Below are 27,556 nucleotides of genomic sequence, written 5' to 3' on the forward strand. Positions count from 1 at the left end.
AAGCCGATCACACATCAAAAATAAATGTGTGGTCTTATTCATCAAATCTCATAATTCCCCAGCCGTACGAATACGATACAACTACAAGTCCAACGCTCCCTGAAACCCGAGAGCATTGACATCTCTCTCTCTCACATATGAACAAAATGATGAAACAGTATATAGTGCAGTGTATACATCTCTATCTTTTTAACATTTAAAAGCCTTAAATTGCTACCTCCTCTACTCTATTCGATCAAAGCCATTGAGAAGTCCCGAGAGTTGTGATTTGTGACCACACCAATAAGTCAATAACAACAACAATGGTGTGCGTAAACATAAAAATTCTTATGAAGGATTAAAGTCATCAACTTAGCGAAGATAAAAACTAGCTTTTTTTAAGAGTTTCTGCAAACAAAAGAGATAAATCTCAAAATCGGATACATAAAAAAAACAAAAGTTATTGAAGTTTCTAATGATTTATGAGAATTGGTCCCTTCATCAGGCCAGTAATTCTCATTAGGCTAAGTATTTTTGTTTTCTGCAAGCCAAAATGAGAGATTAGTAAGAGGAGCACGCACCAACAGGCTACAGTATTTTTTTGGTTTTTGTTTTATGTTTTTGCCTATAAGGGAAAACAACCGTTTGGTACAAAATTCCAGAGATTCATAAGTGAAGTTGATCGTGCTAATGAGATCTGCGGTTGACGAGTCTCTTGTGGATGGCTCTGATTGTGGTTGGTGTTGTGCGGCAGCAACCTCCCAGAAGAGACACTCCTGCATCCATCCATTTCTCCACGTATGATACAAAGTCTTCATCCCCAACTCCTGTGTTTTCCTGCAACAGTTTTTAAGCAACTCAGAACAGATCTGTGTGTGTGTGTTTGTTTGTTATCTGCATTTTGCTCGTTTCCTATCAAGACAAATAGAATAGATATATATGACTTACCACCCACTCCTTCTTTTCAGCATCATAGCTCTCTCCGCTGTTTGGGTACACTAGTATGGGCTTGCTTGTCACCTACACGTTTATGCAAACCTTTTAGTGTCTCTACAAATACAAATACAAACCTTTTAATGAGTGTGGATCCAAGGCCGCACCTTTCCAATCTCATTAACTAGGCCCTCGATGAATCTTGGAGGGGTGCAGTTGATTCCAACCGCCACTACTTTGTCACAAGATTCAGCTATGGCGATACACTCCTTGATGGAATCCCCGCTAACCACGTTCACGCCATCCTTTGAGTTGAATGAGAACCACCCAGGAATCTTCACATCTCCCTCCTCTAACAGCTCAGCAAATGCCTTGCAGCATATCACAATAAACAAAACCAAAACTTAAATAAAACACCCAGCAGAAGCTAAACAGCATCAATAATATATAATGGGATATGAAAAAGATCAAACATGTCATGATGCTGAGGAACCATCAGTATCAGTGTGTACCTGAGCCTCTATCTTGTTTGGAATGGTCTCAAATGCTATTAGATCAGCACCAGATTCCGCCAGAACTTGGACTCGTCTGCGGTGAAAGTCCTTGAGTTTTTCAAGCGTGATGGAATCACCATAGATTCCACTGATAACACAACCACCAACAGTTACAAAGGTAGTTTATAAATGGAACCCACAGAGAGCAAAAGTCAAATCTCAAGTATAACCTGTATTCAGAACCATCAGCCAAGTAAGCACCGTAGCTACCTACTGATGCTGCAACTAGTATAGGCCGCTTTATAAGAATGATATCATCGATGGAGGAGCTAGTTCCGCATTTGTCGTAGTAAGTGTTCCGAGCTTGACAAGCTATTTCTACACTCTTTCTAAGCAAAGATTCACTTTCCTCACTAGAAAAGCCCTTTGCTTGAAACCCCTGAATCGTGGCCTGTTACGATCAATCCAACAAAGTCTGTTTTAGTGTCGAGAAAGAAGAACAAAGAAAGATTTTCTTACGATCAATCCACAAAGTTTGTTTTACTGTCCAGGAAGGAGATGGATATAAACAAAGAAAGATGATGATGAGGAGAAAGAAGAACCTGATAAGAAGAGCTGGCGATGATATCAGCACCAGCTTCAAGGTAATCGAGATGCACCTGCTCACCATCAAGAAATACAAAAGCAGCTAAGGAAGCTATATAAACTATTCATATCTAATAAAACTGTAAACCAAAACCCAGACAATGGAGAACTATGAACTACCAAAAGGGTTTAAGGATTCACACAAGTTGACAGCTTTGAAACAACAGTGGGATTCTATATGTGCTTGATATTCACCGTTAATGGAAATGAGAATGCTTTACTTCATTCCTCAATCATCTAAATCTAAGGGATTTGATTATCCATTATTCACACACACAAAGCGAAAAGCACAAAGCTTTTGGTTCGATTTTAGATTTAACCGAGGGGGAAAGAGATTATACGGTGTGAATGAGGTGAGGAGAAGTGACAAGGCATTTGGCGCTCCAGAGAGGATCGTTGAGATCTGCTCCATGTCTCTCGAACTCCGTCGCAAGCCCGCCGTCTATTACCGCATACCCGCCCGTCTCCTTCAGAAACTCTTTCATCGAGCTAAAAGACGCCTTCGTGCTTCCGGTCATCATCTTCCCCTTGAGTTTTCGCCACCTACCACTGTTTGTGTGTGATACGAGAGAAACGGCAAAACTCTTTAGTAAACAAACAAACAAAAGTAAGTGAACAAATCTACACTTACCTACCAAAATATATATAGTTATGTTTGTTTGTTTGTTTCTTTCTTTCTACAACGTATTTGTTTTGTATGTAGTATTAGACCTTTTTCAATGTTAATCTTCTCCAGTGTTAAGTTTTAGTTGTTTCTCTTTATCAAATCGCTTTACCCAATTTACATAGTATGACATTCTAAATCAACGACCTGCAGAGAGGGAGAGATGACAACCCCATAAAACAGAAAAAAAAAAAAAATTCAATCTTTTTCGATTTACACGATGACTCTTGTGTAGTAGTATAGTATATAGTAAATAAATTACATGGAGAGCAGAACAAAAACAAAGAGAGATTCTTGTGACAACCAAAAAAGACCCACACTAGTTCCAACTTCCAAGTCTCAAAAGTTACAAAATCCAAAGAATCACGCAGCTGTCTCAAGAAGAATATTAGACAAAGGAAGGAATCAGGGGCCACGAGGTTTGAAGAAACAGAGGCACCCCTGAAACTGGTCTGGAGCTATCATTCCACCTCCTTTGCTTGTGTCTACGGCTTCCAGCAGTTTCACCACCTCCTCCATCTCCGGACGCCTGTCTGGATTCGGGTCCCAGCATCTCTTCATTATATTTGCCACCGAACTTGGGCAGCATTTCGGAATCTCTGGTCTCAGATTCTAAGAGCAACATACACCCAACCAAACAAAAACAAACAGTGAGTGAGGCGATTATATTTCCTGATCATAGCTTTTTTAACATATACAGTACATCAGCGTAGAGAGAGGAACTACTAACCCTATGAACGACGGCGTGAGAGATCTCAGCAAAACTACAGTCAGCGTAGGGCATGTCGCAGCAGTATATTTCCCAGAGGCATACACCGAAGCTATACACATCGCATTTCCTGTTGTAAGCCCTTCCTTCAAGAACCTATGCACCAGAAACCAGAAGAAGTTAACCTCTTAGTTTTTCCCCATGAGAAAACCACACAATAGGATTTTGGCTCTATATATAGGGCAAACATACAACATACCTCTGGTGCCATGTATCCAAGTGTTCCAGTCTCACCGGTCATGTCTTGAGGGTTCTGAGCTTCGACTCTAGCAACCCCAAAATCAGCAATCTTGAGCGTCTTGTTAGGTTGTAACAGCATGTTCTCTGTCTTCACGTCCCGATGTACAATCGCCTTGGAGTGGAGGTAACTCATCCTGAGACAACAACAACAACAAGGAAGCAAGAGTTTTGCTGATAAAAGGATGCATCTTTCTCGTGTGAATAGTTTCAGAAAGAATGCACAAATGAGGCGTTAAAACATTAAGAAAAAGCAAAAGAGGAGAGATTATACCCTCTAGCGAGATCCAAAGCGAGCTGAATGACATCCTTGATAGGTAGTTTAGACCGATATTTCTTGATGAGGAACTTCTTAAGGGTGCCTCCGGCAACATATTCAACGACAACACAACAGGCCCGCGCAGGATGAGCACCACCGTTACCACGTCCGCCAGAATCACCAGGAGGGGGGATCTTCAGATCAGAGGTTCCCATGGATGCTCCAATAAACTGTGTGTGTGAGAGAGAGAGAGAATTTGTTAAAAAAACCAAACATGTAGTCAAAGGGTTGGTTGTGGCTTTGTAAAGGTAATACCTTTGTGACGTTGGGATGATCGAGCTTCTGCCAGACGGCGACCTCTTGCTCAAAGGAAGCACGCAGAGTATTGGTTTCAGCTGCAGTTGCGTAACCATCTTCACCCCAATCCAACACTTTGACTGCAATCATCAAAGTCAATAAAAATCAGATTGGGAGGGAATCCTAAAGAAAGAATATAAGGAAGGAACAAGACCTGCGACATCTTGGCCGGCGTAGACACCGCGGTAGACAGTGCCATAGGTGCCGTGAGCGAGGACGTGCTTCATATCGAGTTTGGAGAGGTCAATCTCCCATTCCTGCATAGCCGCCGCCGGAGGAGTAGGATGAGGAGGAGGAGGAGTTCTGGTGTTGGTGGTGACGGCGGTGCTAGTAGAGCTTTGACCCATATGCAAATCCCATTTAGTGAAGTCAAGAGTATCCGCCCTGAAGTATCGTTCTTCCCCGGCGCTTCTGCTCCCAACGCCGCCTAATTTGGGATCCACAGATTTATCCGCCTCACCGCCCCCAGAGGCCATTGCTAGGGAGCTTGAAGAAGAAGAAGAAGAAGAAGAAGACCCACCAACCAATAAGAATAATTATACAAAAACAAACTCAAGGAGCGATCCAAAAAGAATCAGAATAAGGGAGGAGGAGGAAATTATATTAAAGCTGTTCGTTCAAATTCAATCAGTGAGTTGAAGACAAAAAAGCTAGGCTCTCTCTAGGGTTTGGGAGAAATTCCAAAAAAACATGTGGTGGAGAGACAGAGAGAGAGAGAAAGGGGACAACAACAACAGCAAGCAACAGGGAAAAAAGAAATCACCGAGAGACAAAAGAAGACAAAGAAAAGAATTAGAAGAAGAAAGAAAGAAGCCAACGCAAGTAAGTTATATTGATTGAAAGAGTTTGGTGCCTTGGTGGTCTCCTCCACAAACTAACTCATTAGGATCCGATCGGTGGAGTGTTTTGGGTGAGCGAGAGAGACCAAATCTTCTCCGTCCGTATACGTCTTTTTGACAGTTTCACCGGCCAAATTCTCCCAATCTTTTTATGCCCTTTTCCACTTTTATTTATTTATTATTAAAAACAATAAACTCTCTGAAAAGGCACAAACGAAACAACGTTACTACTGAGTAGTATAGTTTTGTTCCCGTCTGTCTTTCGCCGTTGAATCGCGTTTTCTTTCCCCGTCTTATTGGCGCAGCAGTGCAACTGGTCTGTTATCAGGATACTTCCTTTCCTTCCTTGTTACCAAATTATTAAGTTACGCTCTATATATTCATTTTCGATATATGTCTCTTTGTAAACATAAACATGACAAGTTACAAAATTTCATATTTCTTGTAAATTTACATTAGAACTTCCGATCATTTTTATACATTGAGAAATGAACAACTCTTTTTTTGGTTCGTGACGCAATCTATCGAAACCAAGAAAGGTCCACTTTCATTCATAACTTGACCGCATCCGCATCACGACTCTCTCCAAGATTACTGGTATTTATTTATATAGATATATGATTTTATTCGTATTAGATTACGTAATTGTTATAGATTATATAGTTTGTCATGTGAATATGTTGGGAATCTTCGTCCGTCGTTACTTGTGAGCACAAATAACCAAAACCCGAGACGCATCCACCAGCATATACCCTTTTCTTCTTTTCTTTTGTTGAATTTCTGAATCACAAAACTTTTTCAACGCAGTCAGACAAATATAGCTAATATAATTGATGGCACCCCAACAACTCAAAACACCAACTCATAATAAAACAACATTACAGTATTTACATTGGGAAATTAATTATCAACTCCTCTCAACAACAGAGACTAGTTTAATAAACCACACACTTGAGAGGATCAGTCGATTATACATGGAGGGTCTAATCTGGTATATATTGAAGGTTGGGATCCTCACCTCAGCAAATACTCAGTGAGATATCCTCTGAGCTCACTACCAAGCGGGTCAGTCTGCTTGCACTTGCATAAGCGGTCTGCATAACCTGCGTCGTGATGACCAGATAAAGGAATATCCTCTTGCAAATAATCCCCACAGTCGATAATGATGTTATGCAGCAAACAACACACCAGTATTATACTAGGCAGTTTCCTTCTGTCTGGCCTCCACATAACCTTGCTCAGAATCCTCCAGCTTCCTTTGAGGTGTGCAAATGCCGTAGCTGCGACTGACCTCACCTTCTCATGCCTGTCGTTGAAGGCCATCATGGGATCAGAGGAGGGATGATCGGAGTCGTCGTGAGGAGTTATAAGCCAAGGAAGCAGCGGGTAACTGATCCCTCCAACAACATATTCTCTGACTTGGGATCCTCCTTCACAAAGAGTTTTGGCATTCCCGTCTAGAATCTGACCGGATTCACAGAGTTTGAAGAAACCAGAGAACTTGAGAAGCTTGGAGACGGTCATGCCCCCTGGCCAGCCGGTAACCATGTTGAGAAATCGCATCTCGTGATCAAAGACACCTTGCAAGAACATGCTGTAGTTCTTCTCGAGGTCACACCAGTCATCCGAGGCTTGCACAGCAGGGAGAGTCATGATGATGTGAGTAGTGTCAATGGCTCCGCAGCAATTGGGGAGACCGTACATATCCTCGAACTTGGACTTGATCTCTTCGATCCTATCGGAATCAGGCCAACGGAGATGATGCTTGGCGCGTTCCTCAAGAGACTCGATGAATCTCCAAGTAACCTGGGAAACAGTGGACTGGCCAACACCAAAGGAAGCACCGACGGAGACCTGAGAATCACCAGAGGCTAAGCGTCTAAGAGCAATGGCGACTTGTTTCTCAACGCTAAGAAGCCTACCCTCGATGTTGATGAGTCCAGAGGGAGGTCTAGAGATGAGATCCTCCCTGACGAGCGAGCAAATGTAGCTAAAGGTGGTCTTGGAAGCCCTGAAGAAGTGCTTGAACGCATCATCTTCATCTATAGGGACTGGCAAAAAAGAATCTATAAGCTAAAATCATCTAATGTCCAAGCTGTTGACAGAGAGAGAATCTATCAAAATCTAACTGAACTAATGAAATCCTCAGAGAAGAGAAGAGAAGATCTGAAAAACCTGAGAGAGAAGAGTTACGGTGCCAGAAAGTATCCCACCAGTCGCAGTCGATAGCCTCCGGATCCACAGGAACTGCTTTCATTTTCTTATTCTTCTTCTTATCCAAAGAAGAAGGCTGCTGCTTCTTCTTCTTCTTCTTTTTCACCGCCGGAGGAGCCATCGGAGAGAAACAAACCCAGGAGGTGGGTGGCGCTGGCTCCAGTGGGTAAAATTGGGAATTAAACGTCGATAGCGCTTGCTTGCTTGCTGGACTTCTCTAAGTGGGCTTTCCAATATCATCGCTTAGGGCCCAGGTCGATTCTTTATTTACTCCCTCTGTATGATTGTATCATAAAATAAAAAGTTGATGTTCTAGGATTTGTTCTTTTATCACAAAGGATGATTTTTTAGTGTATTTAATGCAATTTTATTTTTGAAATCAAATATCTAACTAATGTTTTTACTTTTATAATAAACAATTAAAAATAGATATGCAGTTGAATGACAAAGGTAAAAAAAGTATGAGTAAATGAGTATTAAAAGAAATAGTATAAAACAAAAGTAATTAATAATAATATAACATTTATTATTTTTCTTAATTTTGGTGAAAATCCTAAAAAATTATCTATTATAATACAGAGGGAGTATTATTTTAAAACAACAACAATTAAATAGAAATTACTTTTAACAAATCATTCATTTATTTTGGTAGTGATGTGTTTGCTAATTGAGACTGCTTTTTTCCTTTCCTTTTTGGTAGTTGGAATGACTAATTTGCTTTTTAGCTCTATGATTTTTGTTCAGTTACAAATAATTAATAATCGCATACAAAAGAAAATGGTGGCACCTTACAACTTGAGCTTAGCTACTACTAGACCAAAATCCAAAATCGTTTTACTAGAAAAAAAAAAAAAACTGAAAAAGCAAAGTTTTGTTTTTTTACTTCATTTCTCTCTCTAAATAAAAATAAAAAGATTTCAGCAAATTCAAAGAAAAATTCATAATTTGTTTTTTAAAAAAGGAAGGCGAAACGTAGATGGGAAACTGTTAGTTTGCCGCTCTCCCACGGCCACGAATCGTCTCCTCTCTCTGGTCAGGTTAGGTTCTTTCTCACTTTCTCTCTCTGTCTCTCTCTCTCACACGCAACTTTTGGCCCCTAGAAAATGATTTTTATATATTTCATCTTTCTTTTTGATAAAGGTTCCATTTTACAAAATAGATTGATTCTCTCTGCTCATCGACCACGGTGTCGGTACGATTGAAGAAGCTCCAAAAAGAGGTATATAGTAATATTTTTGGACATTGTTACATCATTACGGCATCGGAGCTGTTTCCTACTCTCTTTTTTTTTTTTTTTTTTGGTTTTCGCCTTTTTTATGATTACTGTTTGCTGATAGCAATCATAAATCTCGCTGAAAGCTACGCTTTATTTGTTTTTCATGTTTATTTTGGTGCAATGACTTTGACACTGATTAGATTGCCTCCCCTCTTCTCTGTAGCTCTGATTGATGCCAACTTTCTTATCTCTCTACTCCGTGACTCTGTGTATTATAGCATAGTTCTCCTCATCTGAATAATAATATAATAGCCTTAAGAGTTTTTCTTTTCTTTTGTTGTACAAATATTTTGTTTGTTTGAAGAAAGACGTCTTGTGTTGTGTTGTGGTGAAATTATTTAGCAAGTATGGAGCGGTATGAAGTCTTGGAGCAGATCGGGAAAGGGTCCTTTGGCTCTGCTCTTCTTGTCAGACACAAACAAGAACGAAACAAGTACCATCTGCCTTTTGCGTCTTAATTTCTTTGGTCATTCTGTTTTGCTCTAATTCTTTGATTCTGTTTTTTGGTTTTACAGATACGTATTGAAAAAGATTCGTCTCGCCCGCCAGTCTGATAGGGCTCGCCGATCAGCTCATCAGGAGGTTTGTGTTTTTCTTCTATTCCACCCTTAATTTTGTTCTTCTTGGATTTTAAGATTATGAGTTTGAGTATGGACCCTTCCCCCACCTTATTCATGTTTCAGATGGAGCTCATTTCTACTGTCCGCAATCCATTTGTTGTAGAGTACAAAGATTCATGGGTTGAAAAGGTCTCTCCTCCTTCTCTCCTTTTGCTCATGAATTCTCTGGCTGCTTCTCTACTTAGTACTTATCATCATCTTTCTTGTTTCCAGGGTTGCTATGTGTGCATCGTTATTGGATATTGTGAAGGCGGAGACATGTACTTATAGTTTTCCCCCATTATATATATAAACCACACTCAAGTAAATGGGCTCTCATTTTTGGATTTGAATTTTGCAGGACAGAAACCATAAAAAGAGCATGTGGTGTTCATTTCCCTGAAGAGGTTTGTCTTTTCATTGCTTAACTCTTCCCCTTCTTACACTCTATGACTGGCATATTATATCTGAAGACAACCCACTAAACCATATCAGAAACTATGCCAATGGCTTGTCCAACTCTTAATGGCACTCGATTATCTGCACTCCAACCATATTCTTCACCGAGATGTCAAGGTAAAAGCTTAGATATGATTATAACTTCCAAAAAATTTGTGCTACTATCCTGTTCCAAACATCTAATAATTCTCAATCATATGTCTTTCCAGTGTTCTAACATATTCTTGACAAAAGAGCAAGACATACGGCTTGGTAAGTTTTTAGATTCACTTGCCTTGGCCTCTTTGTCAGCTATTAATTAACACATCCACATTCCGGTCTCAGGTGACTTTGGACTCGCTAAGATTCTGACTTCTGATGACCTTACATCCTCTGTAAGTTCTGAACAATGACACTAGCAAATCTTGTGCTGTTTTTGAGACACATATATGAAGAGCCACACTAGTACTGTATTTATTATAGGTTGTTGGAACTCCAAGTTACATGTGCCCTGAGCTTCTTACTGACATCCCTTACGGATCAAAGTCAGACATTTGGTCTTTGGGTATTAACAATACATTCTTCATTCATTTTTTTATTTTTTTTTATACTTATTATCCTACACTTCTTCACCTTTTTGACTAACGTTCAACACATCATCCTGGCAAACAGGATGCTGTATGTATGAAATGGCTGCTCATAAACCTCCATTCAAAGCTTCCGTAAGTATCCTTAAAGTTTGTTGATCAATTTTTTTGTAATTAAAAAACATGATGTAAAATGTGAAATCATGATTGTAGGATGTGCAGACATTGATCAACAAAATACACAAGTTGAAAATGGATCCTATTCCTGCCATGTATTCCGGTTCATTGTAAGTCTGAAATCTTATTCTCTGTTTTTATAAACCGGCCGGCTTGCTTTACCAACCTCTTTTCCCTCCCTTATCTGCAGCCGAGGCCTTATGAAAAGCATGTTGAGAAAAAATCCTCAACTCAGGCCTAGTGTATGTTTCCTCCTATAATGCTTATTTGCTTTTTGATGATTGAGTAGTCCTTCTGTAAAGTTCAATTTTGATTGAGTTAAGCATCGTTGTTATCTCGCTGCAGGCTAAGGAGCTGCTTAACCATCCTCATCTTCAGCCTTACATCAGTATGGTTTATCTGAAGCTGGAGAGTCCCAGGCGAAGCACTTTTCCACTCCAATTTCCTGAGAGGGGCGCTACTACAGTGAAGGAAAGAAGGAGTTCGTTTAGCAACGACAGGAGATTGAATCCGAGTGCCTCTGATACAGAAGCAGGTTCAGTGTCTTCTTCAGGAAAAGCATCTCATTCACCAATGTTTAATGGAAGAAAAGTGTCAGAAGTAACTGTTGGAGTCGTCAGAGAAGAGATTGTTTCTCAGAGGCAGGAGGGAGTCAAGAAACAATCAGGTGCAGCCGGAACACCAAGAGTGGCTGCAGGGACCTCAGCTAAAGTATCTGTCATGTCAAAGAGGCTTGAAACGGCGCCACGTACTGTCTCCAAACATGAACTGCAGGTAAGAAGAAAAATAAAAGCTTTCAGGTTCTTGAGATATATACAAACAGGGAGTGACCTCTGTACTTTGTCGTGTAGGTATCAAATCCTGAAGACAGGAGGAGGAGAGTATCTCTTCCGTTGGTCGTGGAAAATCCTAAGACGACTTATGAATCGGATATCACAGCACTTTGTGGCCTAAACTCGCCAGATGTTTCTGTGAACGCTCCAAGATTCGACAAGATAGCTGAATTCCCTGAGGATATCGAGATAGCCTCAGGAGCACTAGGTGGAAGGCGCTCTTTATCTTCTCATCCTCGGCCTGATCATGGTGAGGAAAATGCCAACCGTTCGATCACAAAGGACAAGTGCACTGTACAGAAAAGGTCAGTTTCGGAGATAAAACAGAGAAGGTTTGACACGTCTTCGTATCAGCAGCGTGCGGAGGCTCTAGAGGGACTGCTGGAGTTCAGTGCAAGGCTTTTGCAACAAGAACGGTACGACGAGCTTGGCGTTCTGCTAAAACCCTTCGGAGCCGAGAGGGTGTCTCCGAGGGAGACGGCCATCTGGTTAACTAAGAGCTTCAAAGAAGCTTCCGTGTAGATGAAGCAAGCAAGCTTTCCTACTCACTTGTCCTTTACTTGTCCGTGTGAGCTGTATATATATAAATAAATAAAAACGGCGATGCTTTCGATTGTTACTACCTAAAACGGCATGTTGTTATCCAGCTGTCAAAAGCTTGCTTGTGTTTTGGGCCGTGTTGGGCCACTGCGTGCGTTAGTGGATTTGTTTTGGACATTTTGTGAATTAGAAGGAAAATGCACGGGTCGTTTGGTAAATAGGGGAAAGAAGGAGGACCACACAAACACAAAGACAAAGAAAGTGAAATGGCAGAAACAGAGATTCTGGAACCCTATCAAGTGTCCTTCTTGGACCTTGTCCGTTTGTTATCTCGCTTTCAATCTCCGAGAGACCGTAAACGCTTCCAATGCATCTCGAGAAAAGTGATGTCAGCTCTTGGCCCCACCGGTCCAGGCCTGCTTTGTATCACCGGCGTTCTTGGCTCCGCCCTTCTCCGCCGTCAACTCCTCCCTATGGCTCGGAAGCTGGCTCTTCTCAATCCGGACAAACGGGTTCGCATTCTCAAGGTACGATTCTTGCTTTGCTCTCTCTCTCTCTCTAAAAAATTGGAACTTGACTTAGTGATACTGATGATTCTGTGTGTTCATCCTTACTGGCTAAAGGAGCACCATTTGGGTAGCGACGTATCTCTCAAGAATCCACTACGAGATGTCTCGTCTTTTGCAATGCAGCTCAACTATGAACGCACTTTTAAATCTTCACCGGGAAAGCTGTGGCTCCATGAGGCTGCCGCTACACTGGACTTGCAGAAGAAGGATGATGATGTTGAGTTCACAAATCTTGGTACTGCTTTTAAGAAATTAGGTTTTTGTATGAGGGAATTAGGTTTGTCCATTGCTCGTATATGCGACAGGGAGATTGGTGGAGGCTTCCTTGAGGATAGTTTAATGGATTCTTGCACAGCAAAGGCACGTCTTATACATTACCACTCTGCTGCTGATAAATGTGCTCTCAGAGAAACCGCCGAGAGGAGAAACCAATCTGGTAAACGAGTATCAAGCAAGAGCAGAAACGGGGATGGTTTGAATGGGAGTCACTTCAACCTGTGGCAACAGTGGCACTACGATTATGGCATCTTTACTGTTCTCACGGATCCTATGTTTCTATCCTCGTATTCCTCCTACCAGGAGTGCACTTTGATGGGGAGCCACTCTTATCTGCAGATCTATCATCCCAGCAAGAACAAGTTGTACATGGTCAAGACTCCACAAGACAGTTTTATTGTTCAAATTGGAGAGTCTGCTGATATTTTGTCCAAAGGGAAGCTACGGTCGACCCTTCACTGTGTGTGCAAACCAGAGAAGCTGGACGACGTAAGCCGTGAGACATTTGTGGTCTTCTTACAGCCAAATTGGAGCCAAACTTTCTCAGTCTCAGAATATACAATGGAACATCTAAGGTCATATTCTCTGCAGAGTCAGCTCTCTGATAAGGATGAGGTCCCTAATCCAGATATTGAGAAAATCGTTCCACCGCTATCGTCTCGGGTAAGGGATGGGATGACATTTGCTGAGTTTTCTCGAGAAACAACAAAGCAGTACTACGGAGGGAGTGGTCTGCAATCTAAGAGATAGGTGGCCCGTCCTAGCTAGTGAGGGCATGTGAAAATGGTGAAACCCCCCTCAGGTAAATAGCTTGTCACGTCTTTAGGTAGTCAAATTTCAGGTCAATTTGTTTAGGGTAATGAGTAGATGAAGCCAAGAAGAATGAGCCAAAGAGGGTTAGTTGTGAAAGAGATTAGATAGATTAAAGGTAAGAGTTTTGGGATTCGTCTTGTGTACTTCGATGTTGGAGCCAAAACAGTGAAAGCTGGTTACATCGTTTTCACAGTCAAAAGCAACTCTCTCTTTCAAACATGCTTTCTTTTGCTCTTCTCTAGTCTCTCTCTGTGACTCAGTTTATGTTCCTGTTGTGTCTCCCCCGATGCTGTTCCATTCTTACATCCCTTTGTTTCTTTGTTTGCTTTTTCAAGCGTCGCATTAAGACAAAGTGGTGTTATTAAAGTAAAAGCTGCATCCTCTCTTCACAGATTCCTTTAGGGAATCAATATTTTTCTCTTCCTTTTTTTGACATTTTATGATTTATCGTGTTTTTTCATGAATGGTTTTGTTTTTGTACGTGTAGATCAAATCGATAAAAAGGGGTTTCGCTCGCAAATCTTTTCTTTTGTGAATTCAAAACAAAGTTTCAAACTTTCTCCCTTCAAAGATGCTTGTTTTGACTTGTAGGTGCTTTTTTCATCAAAGTGACCTTGGTTTCAAGACCCTAACTCTAAAACCTTAGAAAAACGGATATGGTGTAGTGTAGGTAATATATATATTTGTAAGGAAATCAAAAGCAAAAGAAGATAGTAGCTGAAAAGTACTTTAAAGTAACAATAAAATGGAAAAGAGGATTCATCATTCATCCATTCAAAGTGCAGATACACATTCAATTTTTAAAAAAAATTTGGTATAAAATACAAAACGTCCAAACAAGAACAATGATTGCAGGCAAAGGAATAATCAGAGAGACAAAATGACATTTTTCTAAGGGATTATAAAAGAGAAAGAATGGAAAATTATATGGGTATCCCTAGAATTAGACAGAGCAAAAGGGAATAAAGGATGTATCTTTATTAAGTGGTCACCCACCTAGCTATAGTTTCTTTCAAAGTGCCTATCAGATATATATATATATATATATATATATACGCGTTTTAAGATTGATGCATTAAGAGAAACAAAAGAAATTTCATAAGTTTAAATGCCTAGAGGAGAACCTTGGATATATAATTTGATAGTATTGGGATGAATGAATAACATAAGGGGTTGCAAATGAGGTGAAGAAGAGAGAGAGAGAGAGAAAAAGAGAAGAGAGAAGGTGACGTAAGGGAAAGCACGCGAAGCAGAAGCAGCAGAATGCAGAAGCATATGTGAATGTACGCAAAGTTCGCAGCTTTGTGTTTCAAAACCAAAGGAAAAGGGAACAGAGTGAGTAAAGGCTGAGGGACCAAATTATAGGAGACTGAGATAAAAAAAAAAAACACGGTCGTTTCATTTCACTTCTTTAGTATTATGTTATGGGATCTTGTCCTGCTCCCCATATTCTCTCTCACCTAAGTTTAAAAGCCAAATCCATTAGTTTAACCAACATTTTGATCTATAATCGAGTACAATCCATAATGTAATATCATCTTTACTCTTTGCACACCTCCACGTAATATCTACATATAATACATAAATGTCTTATATATATAACATATGACTGACTAGTCTGCTATCTTAGTATTGTGATTATTTTGATTAATCTATATATAAAGGCAAATACAAGGATGACTTTTTTTTACAAGACTCGTTGATAGGTCTAAAGTAATTTTATGATATGTGTATTAAACAATTGGCCTCTATTATTATAATTTGAAAAGTGACGTCTTTATTTTTGGTATCCAATTATTTACGCAGCGACTATATATAATGTCAAGACTAGTCAGACAGTCCTACTCTCAACGAAATAAAATCACTTTTTTTTTTTTTTTTCTTTTGAAGAAAAAGAAAAAGAAAAGGTAAAACACCTAAACTAGTTTCTGTTTCCTTGTCAAGAAGAGTCAAGTTAAGAGAGAGAGGGAGGATGGAGAGAGAACTTAGACGACCGAACCCAATCAACAGCTCTCGCCGGCCGGAGATGTTTTCTTCAGGCGCCGGTAGTACTCATCTACCGGAAAGCCCACGAGGCCCAATGGAGTTCTTGTCTAGATCCTGGAGCGTCTCTGCTTTGGAAGTCTCTAGGGCTCTCCACACCGCCAAATCAGCTTCATCAGCCACCAACAGAGCTCCCTCCTCCATCAACACTCCAATACCGGAGGAAACGACAAACCCTGAAAAAGAAGAATGTCCGCCGCCTGAGAACAATACTAGTGTCAGTAGCCAGTTCTCGTTCGCTGCCTCCACCACTTCACAGCTTGTTCTTGAGCGCATTATGTCTCAATCGGTAAGGGTTACAAAGGTTTGGACAACACTCTTGTAGATTAATTTGTACCTATGCTGCGATCTTGATATGAGGAGTGTTTCTGTTTTTTTTTGGTTTTTGAAAATGAAGGAGGTGTCACCGTTAACATCGGGGAGGCTATCACACAGTAGCGGACCACTCAACGGTGGTGGTTCTTTCACGGAGACAGACAGTCCTCCCATCTCCCCCTCCGACGACTTCGACGACGTCGTCAAGGTACTTGTTCCATTATTCTACAGTATAGTGTCTCTAATCCTTAGATTTATCTTTTTACGAGTCCCGCTAATAAAGTATGTTTTACTTTGAACGTAAGTCGAGTCGCATGCTTTAGAGTTTGTTATCATCATTTATCAAAGCAAAGAAAAAAAAAAGAGTCAAAGAGAAAAAGTACAGTCAAGTGAAAGCAGAGTCGCAGAAGAAACCTTTTTTTTTTTTTTATTAGTAGTAATTCTTTTGTACAGACAAAATCAGATTTGACTTTGACTCTCCCAACTTTAATTTTTTTATTACAGTTTGTCTCACTCACTTCTTCACCCACACAAGTTAATATTACTACAGTAGTATATATATTCGTCTATAGATAGATGTTGTTTCCCTCCAATTTAATAATAGGGAATATACAGTACTTATTATATATTGGGGTGGGTGACCTAATCTTTAGTTGGTAGAGCGTCTCCTTAAATTGGGTCGTTGCCTTAATTTAAGCAAATGCTAGGGATTAGCCGTCTGGGTCTTGGGACTATAAGAACGCACTAAAAGCCTGTCGGCGATCGTTCAATTGATAGATATCCAATTTTTTTTTTAATGCTCTGTCTCCACTGCATTTACTTTGATGAATCATAAAAAAGATTTTAAAGACATATTTGGACACAAGAATAGGAATGTGACTGTAACGCCTAGAGCTCCTTCATGTTTCGCTCGTTTTAGGAAAGTTCTCGGGAACTGCTATCAAGCTTTTCTAGTCAAATGTAGTGCGATCAACTTTCGCATATTTTACTAACTCCGTTTATCTAAATCAAAATCCTAATGCAGTATTTTCGCACCCACAACACCATACAGCCTCTCTTCTCTGGCACAGGAGGCAGCCGTGGTGGTACCACTGGAAACGGGAGCAGTACCCCAATGGCTGGAACAGGCCCAAAGACTGTTGGCAGGTGGCTCAAAGACCGTAAGGAAAAGAAGAAAGAAGAGAGTAGAGCTCAGAATGCACAGGTCCATGCAGCTGTTTCAGTTGCAGCGGTTGCATCTGCTGTGGCAGCTGTAGCTGCAGCGACAGCAGCTTCTTCACCTGGTAAAAACGATCAGATGGCCAGAATTGATATGGCCATGGCTTCTGCCGCTGCTCTGGTGGCTGCTCAGTGTGTGGAGGCCGCAGAAATCATGGGCGCAGAAAGGGATCATTTGGCATCCGTTGTGAGCTCTGCAGTGAATGTTAAGTCCCATGACGATATTGTCACTCTTACTGCAGCTGCTGCAACAGGTATTGCATTAAACCGTACGTAGTCAAATTTCCTTCTGTCTAGATTCCATAAGTGAATTCGCCCACTTTCTGCAGCTCTGCGAGGCGCGGCTACACTCAAGGCACGAGCACTAAAAGAAGTGTGGAACATAGCTGCTGTGATACCAGCCGAGAAAGGAACAAGTACAGCATTGTGTGGGCAGGTTGACACAAAGCATAGCGATAGCAGCTTTAGTGGAGAATTACCTATGGCTGGGGAAGACTTCTTCGGAGGCTGCAATCAGGAACTACTAGCTAAAGGCACTGAGCTCCTCAAACGAACTCGTGGAGGTACTTACCCTCGTACAAAAGACTTAGTAAGCTGAGTTAAACAAAAAAGGTCGCTAACCTTGAAGTTTTGTAAGCAGGTGATCTACACTGGAAGATAGTTTCTGTCTACATCAACAAAGCAGGCCAAGTTGTGCTGAAAATGAAAAGTAAACACGTCGGAGGGACCTTCACAAAGAAGAAGAAACGTAAGTTCTTTACCTCACAACTCTCTTACACTATAGCTGGCTTTTGAACTAAAGCTGGGAAGCTATTTTACAACTCATAAACTGTTTGAATTGGACTTGTGTTGCAGATATGGTGCTTGAAGTGAAAAAGGATATACCTGCATGGGCTGGCAGGGATCTCTTCAACGGAGACAAGCATCAGCACTACTTCGGGTTAAAGACTGAAACAAAGAGGATCGTAGAATTTGAGTGCAGAAACCAAAGAGAATACGATATATGGACTCAAGGGGTATCCCGGCTTCTTGCCATTGCTACAGAGAAGAAGCAGAAAAGTTCCATGTCCAAATGGATGGCACCTTAATAACAAACAACATAGAGTCGAACTTCATATGATAAGAGTAGGTTTGAACATCAAGGAGTAGAGAAGACTTTCCCTTTTGTAATATCCTTTTATTCCATTGATTAAAGGAGAGATGACTTTTAAAAAGCTAACAAGTACAATATATTATTGGCTTCCTGTGTCAATGTTACAACGTTCAACCTTTTTTTTTACAAGCCAGACAAAAGAATTAGAACAGATGAAAGTAGAGCGCTTTTAACTATCAGCAGCTCTTAAGAGAGTGAGGAGAGAGAGGAAGAGATTAATGACATCCAAATAAAGAGAGATAGCAGCCCAGATGTACTCGTCATACGAGTGCCTCTTGATCAAGTTGTCGGTATCATAGACAATGTAGCCACAGAAGATGATGGATGCAATACAACCATAGATCATCACTGAGATCTTACCTAGAGGGAACAGAATCTGCAGCCCACAACAAGGCATAAGAATCCACTCCACCAAACAAACAGAGTGCAAAGCAAGCAATTTCAGGAAAAAGCAAAAAGAGATACCTGGATGAAAGAAAAGACCATGAGCACAATGACGGCACCGAACAAGAAAGGTCCGAGGAAGTTGAAGTCATGGCCTCTCTTGGCAGCCCAGAAAGTGTAGAGAGTAAGTGATATCACCACAACAGATGTCAAAATCACAGCCTCGAGAATGACCTTCCCTGTTCGTTCGTTCCACCACAAGTAAATATATCAATCAATCAATCAATCAATCAATCAATTCTAATTTAGGGTTCTATCATCGGTGGATACTCGAGAGTTGAGTGTGGATCATACCGCTAGTAAAGGCGCAGGTCAAGCCAACCGCAAAGGCAAGAGAGACGGTGAAGATCGCGAGTAATAGATAGTTGACAGGGTGCTTCTGGTGATAGTAATACAACGGACACATCACTACAACCCAAAACCGCATATTAGGAACACGAGAGAGAGATGCGTCGATTGATTGAGAAAATTAAACAATAAAAAGAAAGAAAAAAAAAAAAAGTACCAATCAACGGAGTGAAAATAAGAAGGATGTAGAGCGCTAAGCCGGCGTTGGTGGTGGTGAAGAAGACAGAAATCGAATGAACCTTAACGACGGTGGCGGCGACGGCGATCGTGACGAGCAACTGGATGGAGATGATGGAATAGACCTTGCGGATGAAAGACCAACGGAGCTCGGGGCTCTCCAACATCATCGGGTACAGAGGCGTCTGCGCCGACTCCAAATCATACTTGTTGTTCCACATCTTCCCGAATCTATCTCTCTCGTCGTTGTTTCGTGTGTGTGTATGTCAACTCCGGCGATAATTACTAATTTTCAGGCCCGACGATTTCTTCAACATGTAGAACAAAAGAGGCGGCGAGAAGAACCTTCCCGATACGTCCAGCAATGAACAAATTAATAATCTGACGGCTCAGATCTTGACACGTGTTATTAAATTTCTCAGAATATTCTTTACCCGGTGGGTTGGGCCTCTCTGACGAAGAGAGACTACGTCAACGATGATGTTTCTTCAGTTCAAATATGGGCCAGGCCCATCAAATAAAAACCATCAACTTAAATAATGATCCCGCGCGTCCACGTGGTGTTTTTTTCTTCATCGGAAACACCGCCAGAGCTCCACGGTTGAAGAAGATTCCGCGGCAACGTTGTTGTTTATCAGTTATCACAACGACATAGGAAAAATCTATCAAAACCGACGCATCTTCGTATTTATCTCTTAGCCTAGTTTTACAATCCATTCTATAGGATTCAGTTTCCCATTCTCAATAAATTAAATATGGACAACAATTTACAAAAAAGGGAAGTGAAATTTTCAGGTTTTTTCTTTTAATTATTTACAGGGAAAAGACATGCAGGCTACAACAGTACTATAAGTCTATAATGTTCCTCTTCTCTTTCTCCACAACCTTCAATGGCTGCGCCTGGCTTCAAATTTCGAAAGAAACGCACAACCTATACTTTTCCCTTTCTGTCAAAGCCACCACTCTCGATCTTCTAAGGAGGAGACTCATCTCACCTTTAGGTAAATGTAGCAACGAGTTTAGTTATTAGAAGAGAAGACGTCTTACTGTTTTCTACACTTAGTAGCCGGGAGGAGGTTGAAAATAAGGGTGCTGCAGAGCCTCGTCTATGTTTAATCTGTCCTCCTGCGCTTCCACAATATCAAATCCAAATGTGTCAAAACGGCAACCCCAATTTCACAACATTGCTATATGGACAAGCGGCAACGTATAACGCAGAGAAAACGACAGAGAAACTCACAGGGTACCACTGTAACAGACCCCTCACCAACCTTAAAGCCCAAACATTAGGAAACCTGCATTTTCCACCATATGCACATTCAAAAATGTAACAACGATCTTTTTAACACTTCAAATGGACCAATCATCAAACCCACCCAATCTTCAGAGGGTCTCTACTCTTTATCTGTTCTGCCAAAAATTCTTCAGAGCATTTCCATGACGCAAGTGAAATCCCACCCTATACATCACATGATATACTCAATAAAATATTTATGGATCACTAGAAACAAAAAGCTGAATGTGCTGAAAATCTCAGAAACATAATCTCATAAATTGACTTTTTGAGACGTGTCAAATAAACCACAAATATAAGATAGCGATAGTCAGTCAAATGAACAAACTGTCTTTTACCTGCTTTGAGCTGGCGCCACCATGTTTTAAAGAGCTACCTGGGATTAGGATGCACATCTCCATAAAGGATCGAAGCCTGTTACCGAAAAATACAAACAGATTAATAGTTGTCTAAAGAGCCTTGTGGTGTTTAAATCTCAAGCAAAATTATTTACTCCTGCATCAAACTTACTTGTATGCAAGCTCTTTAAAGTTTTCACTCCAACCTCTGATATGTTGATCCAAAAGGGCGCGTGTAACAGAACTAATCTCAAAAACATTTGGTGATCCTAAAATCATCTCTAACATCACAACCCCAACACTCCACATGTCGTACCTGCAAGAAAAAGGGTTGTTACATCTACATTTGGCGGGGCCAGTTGCAGCAACGCTTAAGTAAAAATAGCTGTATCTGCCATACTTTAATGTCAAGCTGGTTGGCCCACGGTGCCAGCTACTGTTTAGAATGGCTTCTGGTGGTGCATAATCATGAGTTTGTTCTGCTCTGAATTCAAGATGATCCAAAGTATTATGATGATCAGGACTCACAAACCGGAGGAGGTAAAATTTCACAAAGATATACAAAGAAAAGGATATACCTTGAAGGACCTGTTGACCCATACAAATGTTTCACCGTATATTCATCAAGTGCACTGCCAAAGTCGATTATGCGCCTAAATAGAAATAATACAACCATCAGTTACCAGGAAAACAAGAAATTGTAGAAGTGGAGGACCCAAAGACTTAAGTGCTGCAGCAAAGTAGAAATACTTGGAGTAAAACTAGTAAAATAAATTGTAACTAAGTACATTTTAGTTTTGAAGTTATGATCTCCATTTGGTACACCCTTTAAGCATCTGCCTGACTTGATGTCTTCAAGGCATACCACCATATTCTCTTGGGAACATTGTAAATTAATTTTCGTGAGAATAATAAACTGTCACAGATTGTATATTATATGAACTATCAAAAACATCAAAACGTTTCTTACCGGGTTTGATATCTCTGTGAGTAATATTGCGATCATGGCATGCCTTTAGACCTAGCAACTGAAAAAGAAGAATAAAGCATAAAGTAATATAGTAAGCACACATTTAATTAGATTCCCACGATGCACCTGTCAAACACAGGGAAGAAAATCAAAACAAACTCAAATTCCTATGCACATACCAATTGCCATATTATTCTCCGCATCTCTTCTTTTCCTGATTCTGTCGTCTTCAACCAGGTCCACCACTTCGACGGACGAAGTATCTGCCCGTGACTTGCCTCTTCAGCCTTTTCACCAGCAGAACCATTCTCTACTTCTTCCACAGTGTAAATCAGCTTTGATAAAGACACACCCTCGTGGTGAAACACAAGCCATATGTCATTATATCGAGATTCAAAATACTCTATGTATCTAGCAATATGTTTCAAACCCTCTTCAGAGAGACCCAGTTCTGATGACGCTGGTTTAGAGCTTGACGTTTGCGATGCAGAAGAACTCCTCTTTTTATTGTATGCATTTAGAAACAGTTCACCAAAATGCTTCTCCCTTAGACCACTTAGATAGACAGTTGGTCCTCTCTCTACCTGTTTAGGGAAAATAGTGGGAAAATGTAGAAATTAAGTTTCAGAAAGAATTTGCATTCCTCATATAGGTCGATAAATGACATGAAAAACAGAGAACAAACTCTCGTAATGAATAACCAATATCAGATCTTAATTACTCAATTTATGCAAGAACCACTCAATTGAAGCAATTTATGTAATAAGCAATGAACACTGGAGAACTTTTTCCACCCCCTAATGACCAAAGTGATGCCCACATCACAGATACACGTCTTCTCACCATCACTCTTAAGAAACCAAAGGCAGAGAAAAGTGAAGAGAATTGCAGGCACATCATTTTCGATGGAAAATTTTGAAAAAAAAAAATCCCAAAAAGAACACATACCATAATCCGTTTCAAAATGAAGGAGTTATCAGGACCAGCAGTATCATAATGAACACCATTTTTTGATGTATTCACATCTTCATTGTTCCAACTAGTACCGTTATTTCCTTGATTGCAATTCCAGTGAAATGCCAACCATACCTCACCAAATGCACCACGCCCAAATTTTTTCTTCAGCACATAGCTAAAAAATCACATGATATCACACAATTTACACAAATTTATCAGCCATTTTATTAGAATTTTATTTCTATTTTGAAACATAACTGTTTCCATAATATGGAGACACTAATATAAGACTATCATGTTTCTTTGTGAGGAAACCATCTAACCAAAAGGCAACAAGAAGACATGACATGCGTACAACGATGGCAAATTGCCCCTCCAAAATTTTGCAATGACTACATAGCCAAGTGCACTGAAGAAAAACCAAGAATTTGGGAGAACAAAGGGTTCGGTTCACAGGACTACTACGATCAAGTAAAAGGATCTCAGTCATCAACGATGATGTGAAAGAGGGAAATAAATTATCAATACCAAGTAAAAAGAAGAAGACACTTGAGTCCGGAAATAAAATAACTGACCAATTCCAAGGAAAAAGAAAAAAGCACCTTGAGTCCGGAAATGGAATCTCATCCGTCCCATTACTAGCACCAAAACCATGTAACGGTACAGATTCAAGTAACCCAAGGAAAGTAGCAAAGCTATCAGGATTGATACACTGATCTCGATTCTCGTTGGTAGCCGTTCCAGAAGGCAAACACCAGCCTTTTTCATCATAAAAAATGTCAGATGCACCAAAAAGGGTGAAAATCAGGGTTATGATTATGACTAAATGATAGTTGACTGGAACCAAAAAAACAATAACATTAAGATTTCTGGTATAAAAGAGGAATCCACTGAGAAATTTTCCATTTACCAGAGAATGGCTCGGCAGATGCAGGTAAAACCTGAGGTAAGTCACCCATGTAACCGTTCAAATGATCCAGTTTCCCTTGAGACGCCCCAATAAGGTTCTCTGACATATAAAAGCGGCAAAAACTTCCATTTTTAACTTCAACCTGGCATAAGAAGCATGGCCCATATCAGATAAGTTGTAACATTTTCCAGGTCAATAATGCAAATTTTTGTAAAGATTGATAGAAAAAAAGTAGAGCTGACCCGCCCACTCATTCTTGCAATCAAAATCAATTGTTATAAGAAGGCACACATTACAAAAGAAGTCGCTAGCTCAATCGGACATTTACACAATAATGAGATAATGCATATCACAATCATTTGTCAGAGAATGCCTTAGGAACAAATTGAATATAGGAATAGTGACAGTGTGTCAATTGGTCCTACCAATAACCTGTTAAACATCGTTGCAAGTGGCTGAGCCTGTTTCGATTGCAATGGACCCAAATTTATACCGTTAGGCACTGTTGAAAGAACAAAAACTTGATTAGCCAAACATGAGATCGTATGAACGATTATCATTGAGGTTCAAACTCTACATTTCATAACCAGGATGCTGATTGTAATCAAAGAAACTCACATGGCAGCGCACAGTTGTTACTGGGTAGTGCTGCAGCAATCTTTTCATTTTTGTCATTCATACTCTGCTCCTTCCTTTGGAGCTGGGTAACTAGATTCGATTTTAGAGGAACAACAACAGCAGCCATATTGTCCATGCTTCCCTTCTCAAAAGCAGTATTAACCAAGCAGTGTGCCAAAGAAATTGAGCAGTATGAAGGCACTCCTGCTCCAGAGCTAGTTTGATTGTTTACTTCCCACAGACGATCACAAACTTCTTGCACCTCCAACTTCTCAAAGATTCCATCAGATGACACTACCAAGTAGCTGTCGTTGGCCAGTAGAGGCTGCCAGTCCATCACCTCGGGTGCCGAAATGACACCGTAGCTGAAATAGATATCAAAACTCTCACTTTATCTCTCAAAGTAAGTATAATAAGAGAAACACGAGTTTCAGCAATCATCATGATCATCGGTACAGAGAGACACTAAGATACAACAAGCAATGCCTACCTTCTATAAGTAAGGTCACCAATTGAACGGGAGACAGTGAGCTGACCATTCACTCGTGGCACACCGGCCCACTCAGTGACGTAACCACCTGCAGCTTCAACACGAATCTTTTCATCCTCTCTATTTGGGTGATGGTCCTTTGTCAATTCTTTGGCAATAAAACGCAGTAGGCCATTGCGATGTTCCAGTTTAAAGTCAGAAAACCTTGATGGCGAGGAGCCTCGATTGCGCCTTCGCTCTCTGTACAACTTCATCAAAGTAGCTGCGATAAACAAACACCATTGCAACAAAATGTTTATAAATGAATACAAATACTGGATTTTTTTAATTAGGCAACTTGGTTTTAGAAATAGATGTTGGCAAACCTCTAGCTTTTTCCGGAGTCTCAAATATTTCAGAACACAGAAGTGCTTTTGAGTCACCGATACTAGCGACCATTAGTTGACCATCTGCGATAAGTGCAACTGTAGCCGTTGAACCTGAAATTAACTTTCGGGTAGATGCTTCCTGGAGGAAAAGAAATCAAAGTGTGGCAGGTTATATCCTCATCATGATACTGAAAAAGGAAACGTTTGAGGGAATGAGTAGAAGAAGATGTGCACTATATACCTTAGTAAATGTGGCATCAATGTCATGGATGGCTCGCAGCAATGCTTCCTTAATGATATCGAAGTGAAGAGAATCGTCAAGATCAAGTGGGAACGAGTCTGGAAACCTGCAAGGAAATGGGGACTTTACAAATGAGGGGAGGACATACCACAGATTACAAAACCACAAATCTCCTCCTCACACACACATGGAAAATGATTAGTTGATATAAGATAGAGAAAAAAGAACTCAACTGCAATTTAAAATCGTGAGTAAGGAGGCCATGCAAAATAAGACCGTGGTCTGGATGAGTAGGTAATCTTCCAATGGACTTGCTAGTCATAGCAGAAAAGGTAGCGTCCAAGAGAAAGTTGATATGCAAAGCAAAGTAATCGAACAAAAGGTTTGAAGCCATCTCACTGGCTTCTGCACCATTATGACCGTCAAAAACTGCTGCAATGCCAACGGAAACATCCTTGGTTCCAGACTTGCCTGCTCAAATTACCATCATCAACAACAACAATAGTTTTAGTTAGAAAAATAGATAATTCGAGAGCAGATCTTCTCGGGGGGGGGGGGGGGGGGGGGGTGGGGTACATACGGGGAAAGGGAATGCGAAGATCAAGGGCACAGAGAAGACGATCTTCTTGGTAATTTCTCCGACCCTGGATAGCTGCCGTATGGCAAAGACCAGTAGTAGGAGTTCTTCGGGGGCCCCAGTTGTGGAGAATCCAACGAGGGCATTTGGGTGACTGAAAAACCGCTGGAGCTCCACCTTGTTTGTAGATCGCCAAACACGTCGGTGATTCACCTCCACATTTAATCGCCAAGAAGAAGAAGACGATGACGAAAGATACAAGGAACCCTAGACTTAGCAGACTTGATTTGATTTTGGGCATCATCATCTGACTGACACACACACACACACCAAATCATCGGATATTAACAAAACCAACAAAAAGTTGCTAAACCAACAAATCTCAAGCTCTACTAATTTAATTGCTATGAGGATTTGAAGCGTAGAAGAAGATCATTGTCCCTTTTTTTTCCTAACTACGAACCGCTTATATAAACAAGAAGAATTCAAGCTATATTTGGAAGTTGTTGTCGTTGTTACCTGAAGAAAAAAACTCTCGGGGAGAGGAAGATATGCCGATTTAAACCCCGGCCCCGGAGGTAGGAGTTCATCTCTGGAAAGAATAACTAGGAGGACGAGTTTGAAATTGACCCCCTGGCACTGTTGGGCTTTATTATTTTTGGGTTTATTAATATGATCCACAGGTTCGTTGAAAGCCCACTCCACTTGCACTTAAATTCACTAGGACTACGTGGCAATAAAGTTGGTCTTCCCGCAAGTTTTGTCAAGAACAAAAAAATCAAAATAAAGAAACGAAGGAGAGAGAGTAGTGTGATGAGGAACTTTTGGAATGTTCTCTTGCGTTGAGTTTGTTTAACTTTAGGTAGTAGTAACTTAGTAACACAATACACAATCAACAATCGTCTATGCCACTATGTATGTTTTTCATATTATAAGTTCTAACGATTACTATAATAATTTATACAGCAAAATCCAAGTTGCATCGACTGGAGCGCGCGGCCACATGGTCACTATGTCCCTAAATCACACTCTACAAGACATCAAACACAACGTGGCAGTTTTCTCTTTCGCCACATTCCTATACTTGGGAGTTCGGGACTTTGGACTCTACTGCTTTTTGGAAAAATCCATATGTACCAATCAGTTTTTGTGTATATCGTGTTTTCTACTTCCCTAGGCTTAATTCGTACTACTACCTATCAACTTGTTTAAGTTATAATCACACGAACGATCCATCGGTGTGCAACTTAATCATAAAAAGAAATATACTACTAAATCATGGGATTCCTTCCTTACTCTCGTCAAAAGTATAAGTTCCGGAACGTTCTAAGGATGATATGTACCCATCCTCTTGTATTGTTTCTAGAAAGATCGAAGTCCACTACTATGTGATTAAAAAGAATTTGGGGTTCACAAGCTCCCTGCATATATATATGTATTTAAGTTACATACGTGGCCATTGTCTCCACCACATCTCCTTCTTCAACTGCCATTAAACTAACCACCACGAAAAGCAGAGTACTCTGTTTTTCAAAAAAAAAGACTGCACTTCCCGCTCTTTTCCTTGGACCTTTTTGTTTTTTTTTTCTTCCTTCTG

The 27,556-nt window shown here is 40.5% G+C and overlaps 8 protein-coding genes across 20 annotated transcripts; 3 read left to right on the forward strand and 5 right to left on the reverse strand.

Annotated features, from left to right (window-relative positions):
• Positions 1-510: 510 nt before the first annotated feature.
• Positions 511-2,710, reverse strand: LOC104788663 (homocysteine S-methyltransferase 2). The gene is made up of 7 exons (XM_010514433.3): positions 2,393-2,710; positions 2,009-2,065; positions 1,637-1,857; positions 1,425-1,554; positions 1,080-1,283; positions 928-999; positions 511-816 (listed from the first exon to the last, which is right to left on the reverse strand). Exons 1-7 carry the CDS (start codon positions 2,570-2,572, stop codon positions 667-669), a joined length of 1,014 nt encoding a protein of 337 aa, XP_010512735.1. The 5' UTR covers positions 2,573-2,710; the 3' UTR covers positions 511-666.
• Positions 2,711-2,892: 182 nt separating this feature from the next.
• Positions 2,893-5,807, reverse strand: LOC104788664 (serine/threonine-protein kinase 52). Its single transcript, XM_010514434.3, has 6 exons — positions 4,492-5,807; positions 4,296-4,417; positions 3,996-4,210; positions 3,684-3,858; positions 3,446-3,580; positions 2,893-3,327 (listed from the first exon to the last, which is right to left on the reverse strand). Exons 1-6 carry the CDS (start codon positions 4,811-4,813, stop codon positions 3,121-3,123), a joined length of 1,176 nt encoding a protein of 391 aa, XP_010512736.1. The 5' UTR covers positions 4,814-5,807; the 3' UTR covers positions 2,893-3,120.
• A 215-nt stretch (positions 5,808-6,022) lies between these two features.
• On the reverse strand, positions 6,023-7,771 carry LOC104788665 (protein ANTAGONIST OF LIKE HETEROCHROMATIN PROTEIN 1). The gene is made up of 2 exons (XM_010514435.3): positions 7,352-7,771; positions 6,023-7,227 (listed from the first exon to the last, which is right to left on the reverse strand). Exons 1-2 carry the CDS (start codon positions 7,509-7,511, stop codon positions 6,191-6,193), a joined length of 1,197 nt encoding a protein of 398 aa, XP_010512737.2. The 5' UTR covers positions 7,512-7,771; the 3' UTR covers positions 6,023-6,190.
• Positions 7,772-8,142: 371 nt separating this feature from the next.
• On the forward strand, positions 8,143-12,058 carry LOC147945067 (serine/threonine-protein kinase Nek4). Of its 4 annotated transcripts, none has more exons than XM_087451622.1 (16): positions 8,143-8,427; positions 8,531-8,609; positions 9,009-9,099; positions 9,182-9,248; positions 9,350-9,415; positions 9,500-9,546; positions 9,627-9,672; positions 9,761-9,841; positions 9,934-9,976; positions 10,049-10,098; positions 10,187-10,268; positions 10,376-10,425; positions 10,504-10,577; positions 10,658-10,709; positions 10,813-11,241; positions 11,319-12,058. In XM_087451622.1, exons 3-16 carry the CDS (start codon positions 9,014-9,016, stop codon positions 11,820-11,822), a joined length of 1,677 nt encoding a protein of 558 aa, XP_087307748.1. In that variant the 5' UTR covers positions 8,143-8,427; positions 8,531-8,609; positions 9,009-9,013; the 3' UTR covers positions 11,823-12,058. The 4 variants fall into 4 exon arrangements, with proteins under 4 accessions (XP_087307748.1, XP_087307751.1, XP_087307749.1 ...); XM_087451625.1 differs by having other exon boundaries at positions 10,513-10,577; XM_087451623.1 differs by having other exon boundaries at positions 8,169-8,427; positions 8,971-9,099.
• LOC147945068 (uncharacterized) lies at positions 11,474-14,018 on the forward strand. Its single transcript, XM_087451627.1, has 2 exons — positions 11,474-12,367; positions 12,464-14,018. Exons 1-2 carry the CDS (start codon positions 12,107-12,109, stop codon positions 13,433-13,435), a joined length of 1,233 nt encoding a protein of 410 aa, XP_087307753.1. The 5' UTR covers positions 11,474-12,106; the 3' UTR covers positions 13,436-14,018.
• Positions 14,019-15,339: 1,321 nt separating this feature from the next.
• On the forward strand, positions 15,340-18,326 carry LOC104788670 (VAN3-binding protein-like). The gene is made up of 6 exons (XM_019246223.2): positions 15,340-15,830; positions 15,939-16,064; positions 16,881-17,328; positions 17,404-17,637; positions 17,715-17,822; positions 17,930-18,326. The coding sequence occupies exons 1-6, from the start codon at positions 15,471-15,473 to the stop codon at positions 18,160-18,162; spliced, it is 1,509 nt and encodes a 502-aa protein (XP_019101768.2). The 5' UTR covers positions 15,340-15,470; the 3' UTR covers positions 18,163-18,326.
• LOC109124671 (protein LIFEGUARD 2) lies at positions 18,280-19,579 on the reverse strand. The gene is made up of 4 exons (XM_010514442.3): positions 19,177-19,579; positions 18,966-19,079; positions 18,693-18,850; positions 18,280-18,603 (listed from the first exon to the last, which is right to left on the reverse strand). The coding sequence occupies exons 1-4, from the start codon at positions 19,415-19,417 to the stop codon at positions 18,397-18,399; spliced, it is 720 nt and encodes a 239-aa protein (XP_010512744.1). The 5' UTR covers positions 19,418-19,579; the 3' UTR covers positions 18,280-18,396.
• A 280-nt stretch (positions 19,580-19,859) lies between these two features.
• On the reverse strand, positions 19,860-26,803 carry LOC104788671 (putative inactive protein kinase At3g63330). Of its 10 annotated transcripts, none has more exons than XR_015558073.1 (21): positions 26,479-26,611; positions 25,963-26,270; positions 25,616-25,853; positions 25,383-25,488; positions 25,139-25,280; positions 24,774-25,035; positions 24,284-24,648; positions 24,098-24,167; positions 23,666-23,807; positions 23,358-23,514; positions 22,747-22,930; positions 21,978-22,382; positions 21,799-21,856; positions 21,617-21,704; positions 21,407-21,481; positions 21,229-21,307; positions 21,001-21,144; positions 20,829-20,904; positions 20,573-20,655; positions 20,437-20,491; positions 19,860-20,321 (listed from the first exon to the last, which is right to left on the reverse strand). XR_015558073.1 is itself a non-coding variant. In XM_087451628.1 (21 exons), exons 2-21 carry the CDS (start codon positions 26,264-26,266, stop codon positions 20,256-20,258), a joined length of 3,111 nt encoding a protein of 1,036 aa, XP_087307754.1. In that variant the 5' UTR covers positions 26,479-26,803; the 3' UTR covers positions 19,860-20,255. The 10 variants fall into 10 exon arrangements, 6 of the variants coding, with proteins under 6 accessions (XP_087307754.1, XP_010512746.1, XP_087307758.1 ...); XR_002038497.2 differs by having other exon boundaries at positions 24,091-24,167; XR_015558072.1 differs by having other exon boundaries at positions 24,091-24,167; positions 25,963-26,266; positions 26,479-26,594.
• Between the last annotated feature and the right edge of the window lie 753 nt (positions 26,804-27,556).

Source organism: Camelina sativa, chromosome 5 (genome assembly GCF_030686135.1).
Source record: "Camelina sativa cultivar CO46 ecotype springtype chromosome 5, ASM3068613v1".
NCBI lineage: Eukaryota > Viridiplantae > Streptophyta > Magnoliopsida > Brassicales > Brassicaceae > Camelina > Camelina sativa.